Genomic DNA, 10,149 nt, shown 5'->3' with positions numbered 1-10,149 from the left:
TTTCGAGATCGGCCATCTACCTCATTAAGGACTTCATTTCCCCAGCCGGTTTTATGGTATCGGTGGTCATGTTTCGAGATCGGTCACCTACCTCACTGGAGTCTTCATCTCCTCAATTGGTTTTGTGGTGCCGACAGTCATATTCCGAGACCGATCACCTACCTCATTGAAAGCTTTATTTTTCCAGCCGGTGGTCATGTTCTGAGACCGGTCACCTACCTCACTGGGGTCTTCATCTCCTCAACCGATTTTGTGGTGCCGACGGTCATGTTCCGAGATTGGTCACATACCTTATTGAGAGCTTCATTTCCCCAGCTGATTTTGTAATGCCGATGGTCATGTTTCGAGACCGGTCACCTACCTCACTGGGGTCTTCATCTTCTCAACCGGTTTATGGTGCCGACAGTCATGTTTCGAGATCGGTCACCTATCTCATTGAGGGCTTCATTTCTCCAGCCGATTTTGTGGTGTCGGTAGTCATGTTTCGAGACCGATCACCTACCTCATTGGGATTTTCATCTCCTCAATCGGTTTTGTGGTGCTGACAGTCATGTTTCTAGACCGTTCACCCACCTCATTGGGGTCTTCATTTCCTCAACCGGTTTTGTGGTGCCGACAGTCATGTTTCGAGACCTGTCACCTATCTCATTGAGGGCTTCTATACCTGTTCAGAGATACTAATAGGAAGAGAAAGATGGTTATTTTATTCATGCTTCCTAAGAAATAATATATTACATTTCATGTCCTTATAGGAAATACCTATTTAAGTGTTGAATATTCCAGGCGTGAAGTTCAGGATTTCCTTACAGATCTTCAATTCGGTATACCCCAGGTCTGACTACCTTGGTGATTCTGGATGGGCCTTCCTAAGTCGGTGCTAGCTTTCCCACATCTGCTCTTTTTTTCGTTGCTTCCAATCTCCTTAAGGTCAGGTCTCCAGCCTTCAAGTTCCTTTCACAGACTTTTTGGTTGTAATAACGAGCTCCCTTTTGTTAATAAGTAGCTGTTCTTACTTGTGCTTCATCTTTGATTTCTTCGAGGGCATCCAGATTGCTTCTCAATTTTTTATTGTTGGTGCTCTCATCACTGAATTGGACTCGGTGAGTGGAGATTTGCAGCTCTATGGGACTACTGCCTCCATCCCAAATGCCAGGGCGAAAAGTGTTTCCCCTGTGGGTGTCCGAGGTGTGGTCCGGAATGCCCACAGAATGCTATATAGCTTGGCTGCCCAGTTCTTCTTAGCATTGTCTAGCTGCTTCTTTAGCCTTTGTAGGATAACTCGATTTGTCACTTCCATTTGGCCATTTGTCTGCGGGTGAGCCACTGAGGAGAACTTGTGCCATATGTCCATGTTCCTCGTGAAGTCCCTAAAAGAGTTGCAGTCGAACTGCTTTCCATTGTTCGATACAAGCATCCTGGGTATCCCAAATCGGCATATAATGTTGCCCTAGACGAAGTCTATCACTTTTTGGATTGTGATAGCAGGTACAGCTTCTGCCTCAGGTTATTTAGAGAAGTATTCCACGGCTACTATTATGAATCTCTTCTACCTTACAGTATTTGAGAATGGGCCCAGGATGTCTATTCCCCATTGTGAGAATGGCCAGGGGCTAGATATGATCAATTGTGGTGTGGTCGGGCTATTGATAGCATTGACAAACCTTTGACTGATATCACATCTCCTGACGAATTCCCCAGCTTCTTTCTTGACTGTAGGCCAGTAATATCCCTATCGGTAGATCTTATTCGCCAACGTGGCGGCCCCCTCATGAACTCCATAGACCCCTTGATGTACCTCCCATATCACTTTGGCTGCTTCTTCTAGGCCTACACATCTCAGCCACAGGATGGATTCCCCTCATTCGATATAAGGCTCCCTTTACTACCTGATAATTGATAGCTTTAGTTGCGATTTTTCGGGCTTCTACTTTATCTTCGGGCAATTTCCTTGTTTCGAAGTATTCCAGGTAAAGGGTCATCCAGCTTCATTCTTCATTGATATGCATAATGGGGACTAGCCTTTCAAAGGTGGGGGTATCGATCAGCTGTAAGTATACTTCATCTGGGAGCTATTCAAATTCCTTTACAGACAACTTACTGAGCAAGTCTACTTCTTCATTCTCTTCTCGGGGTATTCTCTGATATTGGACGAGTATCCCTTGTTCACTGAGCTTGGCTTCTAGATTTCGTACTTTAGCTAGGTATTTCTGCATGATGGGATCTTTTGAATGGTACACTCCTGTTATTTGATTTACGATAAGCTGAGAATTACTATTTATTCTAAGGTCAGTTGCCTCCACTCTCAAGGCTATCTTCATCCCGTTTATGAGAGATTCGTATTCTGCCATGTTATTAGATGCTAAGAACCCGAAACATAGAGCGTAGCACACTCTAAACTCATATGGATCCTTCAATAGGATTCTTGCTCCACTACTGCGAAACTTGATGCCCCGTCTACGAATAGGTTCCATCTGAATTCATGCAGCCGTTGATCTCCTTTTCTTCTACTGAGCTCGGTGATGTTTCATTCCATTCTTCTTTATCCGAGTTAAATGAGCACTCAGCTATAAAATCAGCTAAGGCTTGGGTTTTGATGGTTGTCCGAGGTCGGTAAATAAGGAAGTACAAGTTGATTTCAATGGACTAGGCTAGCATTCGTCCTAAAGTCTTCGATCTGTGCAAGATTTTTTTCAAGGGTTGATCAGTCATCACTACTCCTTGGTGGCTTTCCAGGTACATTCTGGACTTTCTCACTACTAGCAATAAAGCGAATGCTAGTTTCTCAATATTCATGTACCCGACCTCGGCGTCTCTGAGCACCTTACTAACATAGAAGATAGGCTTCTAGTTTCCTGCTGTACCCTTCTCACGAATGGGGATGAGGTCGGCAGCAGTGGGCTACTGTTGTCTTGTGCCCTCAGTTCTGCCAATAGTTGCACCTTCAGCCTCTCCAACTTCTAATTTGTATCTTCCTCTTCTCTCCTTAGTCTTTTCTCTAGACGGTAGTTTCTCTCCAACCCTTCACTTTCTGATCTTTCCGCCGACTCAGAAGAGTAGCTTTCAGCCCCGTCATTCTCGATGAGTTCTCTTACTATCTGGCCTCGTGCTCTGGCCATGGGCTTATTTCTTTTGCTGACCTCTCCGTCTCCATCATTCGTCCTCCTACTTTCTTGTTGATGGATTTGGTGGTTCAGTGTGGGTTGAGGCTTGTTAGCATTGAATCCTTCAGCTACCAGGGGTGCGCTCAATGGGGTATTGAGTCCCCTTTACTGCAGCATCTGCCCTAGCCAATAAGCAGTATTTTGGAGTTGAAGAGTCATGTTTTGTAGTTTCTAGTCAGATATGGTGGTTCGGGACATAGTTCCCACCGAGCTCGATGAGGGGTTAAACAATACAGAAAGTTGGTTTAGTGGGATGGTAGGGCTAGAAAATGAAAACTGTTGTCCTTCCTGAGCAGAGCTCATATCATTTAGAGTGTTTTCGGTGTGGTTTTCGTCATGATTTGCCATGTGGATTTCAGTGGGTAAGATGAGGATGAGAACTCTGGTGACGAAAAGATCTTCCTTCATTCCCACAGACGGCATCAATTGATGATCTAAGATCCAGTATAGGGTAGGATTAGGGTATGCATATGTGTGAACTTAGTCTCGTTGGCTCTTTCCCCTCTTATTTATCCCTGGCTCTTTCCCCTCTTATTTATCCCTTTCCTTTTTATCTTTTTGCAGCGCATAACTCTCTTCCTGCACCCATACACATTATCATTTCCACTTAGGGCCGTACATAAGGACATACTGCGTCCTTTTATATTGTCAGACGACCATTTAATACCCTTCAATGTCATGCAGATAAGATCCTGAATGTTCAGAGTCTGTTGCCTCATGAATTCGTCACCTCAAATGAGTTGCACCTTCTTCACGTGGGCATGATCCCTGTTTAGTCCGATCTGCTCGAACGAAACCTAGACTGCACGCTAATGGTCCAGCATGTATATAGGACTTTGATGGGTTATGGCTTGACCCTTCAACGTGGGCTCGACCGCGGTCCGAGTATAAAGCCCAGTGGTTATCACCATCTATTTGCATTTTTGTTACTTGCCTTTTGACCTGGTATTAGAGTTTTACTCATGAGATCAAAAAATACTTTTTTATCTCTATATCTGTTTTTAGATTTAAATATTACTCTAATTAAATTTTTTATTAATTAATTTTGGGAGATTTACAATTTAGTCTCTAGATATTACCATTATTAACAAGTCAATCCCTGCATTTTCAGAAACCTATTAAAATGTCCTTATCTTTTCTCTCCGTCAACAAAATAGTCATTCCGTCCTCTTTTCCGTTAAAACTAGATAAAGGATGAGAGATAAAATTTTTAAAATTCAATTTTGCCCTAAAATAAAATCCTTTATTTAGTCCTTGAATATTGCTATTATTAACAAGTTAGTCCCTATATTTTTAAAAATCTATTAAAACACTATTATCTTTTTGTATATCTATTAAAATGTCCTTATCATTTCTTTCCGTTAATGAAATAGTCTATATCTTTTCTCATATCTATTAAAAAGTCCTTATTGTTTCTTTCCGTCAACGAAATAGTCCCTTCTCATAGTTTCTTTCTGTCAACGAAATAGTCCCTCCCTACATTTTTAGAAATCTATTAAAATGTCCTTATCTTTTCTCATATCTATCAAAATGTCCTTATTGTTTCTTTCCGTCAACGAAATAGTCCTTATTTTTTCTCACATCTATTAAAACATCATTGTCGTTTCTTTCCGTCAACGAAATAGTCCCTCCTCCTCCTCCTCAAAAAAGAAGAAAAAAAAAGAAGAAGATGATGATGAAGATGAAGGAGAAGAAGAAGAAGAAAAAGAAGAAAAAAGAAGAAGAAGAAAAAGAAGGAGAAGAAGAAGATGATGATGATGATGAAGAAGAAGAAAAAGAAGAAGAATAACCTCCTCCTCCCCCTCCTTAAAGAAGAAGAATAAAAGGAAAAATCAAAATAGAATCAAAGAAGAAGAAGAATAAGAAAAAGAAGAAGAAGAAGAAGAAGAGGAAGAACCAATGAAGAAGAAGAAGAAGGAGGAAGAGGAAGAGAAGGAAAAAAGAATATGGGTAATTTGATCTTTTACTATATTTTTAACGGCAGAAATAGACAAAAGGACTATTTTATTGACGGAGAGAAAAAATAATGACATTTTAATAGATTTATGAAAATATAGGGACTGACTTATTAATAATGGTAATACTCAAAGATTAAATTATAAATCTGCCATTAATTTTTTATATTCAAAATCAATTTTTACATTAATTTTTAATAAAAATATAACCGGAAAATACAATTATAATAATATCATTACTATAAAATATTTTTATAAAAAAATTATAAATATAATTATAAAAAATATATATAATTTAAAATTTTTATGGACATTAAATTGTCTACGCCACATCAATGGACTTTATTTTCTTACACATCTTCGAAAAAATATATACATGTGGGAAAATTAATTCACTACAAAATATTGTTTAAAATGTCTATTAAAATTTAGCATCATTTCACATTGTTGTACATTTATTTACAAAAATCATCTTAAATGTTTATTTTTTTATATTAACTTTATTAAATATTAAACATATAAATTACATAAAATACAATTTTAATATTATTAAATTAAAATTTTTAATATTTTCTTTTTATTTTAATAGAGTCTCAAATACTTTAATATTTAAGATAATCGTACTCTCACCCAATTAATATTTAGCACATAATTAGAATTATAACGAATAATAACTCAAAACATAATAACTCATACATCTTATAAATATAGATATATAGTTATTTTAAAAAAAATAGTGAATATGACTAAAATAATAAATTTTATATTATCTTTTCCTAATATGCCCTTCAATTATATTGTTATTGTTAATGCTAAATTATTTTCAAATTAATAAATTTTAATTTTTCAATACGATATTCATGAAGGACAAATTTTATTTGGCAGTTATGATAAAACTATACATCTTCACATAGATTTTTTAAAATATATATATATTTTATAATTAGATTTTTGTTAGATTATAATTATATATTTTATAAGTAAATATTACAAAGTGAAACTTTATTTATGGAGCAATTGCTTTTTTTTTTTAAAAAAAAAAAAAAAAAAAAAGCATGTGATGGATTTTTTTTACAAAAAAAAAAGTCCACTAACACATTTTTGCCTAATCCTATGGCTTTATTTTCTTGATATAAGAAAAGGGGCAAAAAAGTAATTCCAAACAGAGCTTGTCAGGGCCAAGAAGGAAAGAAAAGCCCCTATGGCCCATGTCCTTTCAGCTAGCTTGTTATAAACCCAATCTAGTCCTCCTGCTCAGACAAGAACCTCTCTTTCTTTGTCTCCACTCTCTCAAAGTTTTCAACTCTCAAACTCTCTACCTTCGACGCCCTCCTCCTCTTTTCGTGTATGTCTATGTGTCCAAGGCACAGAGAATCCCTTTTTGTACCTCCCAGCCTTTTCTTCTTCCTTTGAGTGATGGCTGTGAGCTTTCTTCGCTCATAGGCTTTCCACATTGCCGTGATCTTCCTCATCACCACTTTCTTTCGTCTTAGGTCCTAGATTACACTGACTTGAACGCATCATCCCTTTTTCTTTCTTTCTCTGTTTTATTACCTCTGGGAATTCAAAGGACAACAAGCCTAACAAAAGACAGTAGAAAAAATAGAAACAGAAAGAAAAGCCATGGCAGGTGGTAAAGTCTGTGATGGTTCTAATATGACTGTTTTGCTTCAAAACGACACTCTCCCTTGTGATTCTCTCTGGATTCCCACTTCTCCTGCCACCCTTCCTGGTAATTCAGCTCGCTTATGCCTCTTCTTCTTAAATAATCTGAAATAGATACAATCTGCTCTGTGTTCTGTATCTTGTTGGGAACGTTATTTTATATTAAATTTCTCCTCTTTTTTTTTTTTTTTTTTCAATTCAACTTGTGATTTTCACTTTCGACGAATATGGGAACATTTCCAGTTTCCTTGCTAAGAAGATTGAGTTGCTGTTCCTTGTCATTGTGTAGGAGTAGGAACAGGATCATCCTACAATTTATTTTTTGGTAAATACTATGTTTTGTTAGGTGAATTGAATCCTAAGATGGATCTTCCAGGTGTTTGGGGAGATATGGAAACCCAATTCACCAAAACTATTGGTTGTATTTTTTATCAACAGAGCAACCGTTTTACTATAAAGGAAAGGTTGAAGCTTTTGCATAAACTTTTCTGTTTATCTTTTTTTTTTTGTAAGTTTGTTGTTTACTGGGTCGGTACGATTCTGCTTTAAATTTACTTTTGAAACAAAGCTTTTTGGTGCTTTACTGTTTGTAGCTTTTCTTGGGTTTTCAATTGAGCGAGTGCTGATCTGATCATGTTTTTTGTGTAATTGTTTTAGCTCCAAAATCTGTGATTGACTTCGAGAATGATGGTAGAGAGGACACCATGGACACGCCATTCTTCCAAGCTCTTGTTAAAGAAGAAAGCGGCGATGAAGATTTTGATGTGTGCCTTAACCCACCAGGCAAGAAAAGGAGGCTCACAGCTAGTCAAGTTCAATTTCTTGAAAGAAACTTTGAGGTTGAAAATAAGCTTGAGCCGGAGAGAAAGATACAGCTTGCTAAGGAACTTGGATTACAGCCTCGCCAAGTTGCAATATGGTTTCAAAATCGGCGGGCTCGGTTTAAGAACAAACAGCTGGAAAAGAACTATGACTCTTTGAAAACCAGCTACGATAAGCTCAAGCTTGATTATGACAATCTCCTGAAGGAGAATGAGAATTTGAAAAATCAGGTAACTAAGTAATCAAATTTCTTTCAAGTAGTACTAATTTGATCTGTCTCTGCACAATTCACTTGGCTAATGCCTGTTCGACAGCTTGTTTCCCTGAAAGCGAAGTTGCTGGCTGGCGAGAAAGGGCTGAGAAATTTAGAACCAGTTGAAGCCATGAATCCACCAGATGCAGAACTTGGAAACCCAGTTGCTAAAACTGTTTCTGAAGTTGTTTCCAATGCACCATTGCTGATACTCAAACAAGAAGAGGCAAGTTCAGCAAAAAGTGATGTGTTCGATTCAGATAGCCCGCATTCATTATTGGAACCGGGTGATTCTTCTCATGTTTTTGAGCCAGATCATTCAGATTTCTCACAGGATGAAGAAGATGAACTTGGCAGGAGCCTTTTGCCCACACCATTGTTTCCAAAATTATACCAAGATCTGCCTGCAAATTCATGCAGTTTTGAATTCCCAGTGGAAGATCAACCATTTTGGTCCTGGACTTACTGAGTTAATTATATGTCATAGATATATGAGCTTCCACTTTGCTGCTAATACAAATCGAAGTTCTCAGTTGTAATTATATATTTTCATTAAAAGTGCTTGCCTTTACTGTGTAGAGTTTGGATGTCTGATCTAATATGGTTTTAGGCTGTGATTCTTCAAAAAGACTATTCATATCCGCTGAAAGCTTTAGCAACAAGCAATCACATGGAGGGCTGCAATTTACAGCAATTGCATTGTTGAAGCTCGCTAAGGACACAAGTCTTGACAATATGTGCAAGACAGATGAATCTTTCCTAGAGTGAATTACTGTGTAAAATTAATCAAAGAATATTATAAATTTAATATAATAAAAAAGACAATGTTAAAATAACTAAAAAAAAGATCAAACAAAAATTATGAGATGGAGAAAAGAATTTCCCTTTGGTTCATATGTCTTGCTTTGCTTCTTCTCTTGTTTGTTAAATTTCTTGGTTTAGGACTTTCATGGCACTCCATTGCCCAATTGAAGATGTTGACAAGCCTTAATTGGTCTTTTTTTATATTATGTTGCCCAAAAAGGATTTTCTGGATATTCAGTTTGATTTTAATTTTAGTTTAGTTTGATTATTTTGATTTTAATTAAATTTAATTATTAAAATATTTTAATTTTATTTGACCATCTTAATTAATTATTTGCAAATCATAAGAAGGTGTTGGAGATAAACAAATTAATTATTTCAAATTATTTCAATTAAATATTATTATATGTACATAAAAGAAATAGTGGCTTTCTCTATTGATGATCATGATTTTTTTTTTTTTTTGTAGAATTAAAATATTAAGAGAGAAGCAAGAAGCATCAACCAACCACATTTTGACATTTTACTTTCAAAGTCAATAAGATCATGCTATTTGATTGATTTTTATTCATTTATATTCTTTCCCAACGGTTTACAAATTATTTTTCATTCACATTGTTTTACCCAATAAACCTAACACAAGTAAACTGGAATAGCTCTCGAGAAAGAGAGAGAAAAAAAGTGAGCGAGAGAGCGTCGGAAAGAATGAGAAAAATTCGGAATAAGAAAGGAAAACGACATAAAAACTAGTCGAATCGGAAGCAGCGTCGGTGTGGAAGGTTTTCTCTTTCTTGTTTTTCTTTTTTTTTTTTTTTTGTTTATTTTATTCTTTTTGTTTTAATTTTGCTCTTTTCTTTCTTTCGGCCTTTACCCTTTGAGATGAAGGCCTTTCTTTCCGCCGTGATTGTCCTTCACTATAGCGAAAAGGAGCCATTTTTTTCAGTAAGTCCTTTGTGACGGTAGCGTTGGGAGTGAAGTCCTTAACTAAGATAATAGAAATAAGAGATTATAAATTGAAAAATATTATTAAAATTTTTGAAATATTAAAAATCGAATTTTAAATGGTTAAAAAAATTATTTATAATAGTAAAAACTAAATATAAAAATATTTAAAAAAAATAAAATATAAATTTAACTTTTAAAACGATAAAATTTCCCTCTCAAATTTTGTAACAGGTCTGCAGTTTTCTTTACACTGTTGAAAGTTATGCATCTTGAAATTTTTTTTTTAAAAAATTATAATAAATTTCTATTGGACGTTGATTGCAAAAATTAGGGTAAGTTCAAATGTACCATTTACTGTAAAATTTTGAATTGAGCTCTGAGGCTTTTCAATTGATTGTTTTCATTTTGGACTGCAGTTTTTTTGGTGGTTTTAGTTGTTTTGTGAGTTGAGTTATAAATAATCATGTATGTAGAGATGCCTTTTAGATTGATAAGTGGCTAACTCTCTTATAATTAGCCTCTAGCCTTATTAAATGCAATACCA

At 36.1% G+C, this 10,149-nt stretch overlaps 1 protein-coding gene across 2 annotated transcripts; it reads left to right on the top strand.

The window, feature by feature from the left end:
* Positions 1 to 6,369: 6,369 nt before the first annotated feature.
* On the top strand, positions 6,370 to 8,427 carry LOC110614793 (homeobox-leucine zipper protein HAT5). 2 transcript variants are annotated; one of them, XM_021756455.2, is made up of 3 exons: positions 6,370 to 6,848; positions 7,439 to 7,833; positions 7,939 to 8,427. In XM_021756455.2, exons 1-3 carry the CDS (start codon positions 6,740 to 6,742, stop codon positions 8,323 to 8,325), a joined length of 891 nt encoding a protein of 296 aa, XP_021612147.1. In that variant the 5' UTR covers positions 6,370 to 6,739; the 3' UTR covers positions 8,326 to 8,427. The 2 variants fall into 2 exon arrangements, with proteins under 2 accessions (XP_021612147.1, XP_021612146.1); XM_021756454.2 differs by having other exon boundaries at positions 6,371 to 6,848; positions 7,918 to 8,427.
* Positions 8,428 to 10,149: the final 1,722 nt, after the last annotated feature.

Source organism: Manihot esculenta, chromosome 5 (assembly GCF_001659605.2).
Source record: "Manihot esculenta cultivar AM560-2 chromosome 5, M.esculenta_v8, whole genome shotgun sequence".
Classification (NCBI taxonomy): Eukaryota; Viridiplantae; Streptophyta; class Magnoliopsida; order Malpighiales; family Euphorbiaceae; genus Manihot; species Manihot esculenta.
The sequence above is the reverse complement of the archived record's forward strand: the minus strand, read 5'-3'. Positions and strand labels throughout refer to the sequence as shown.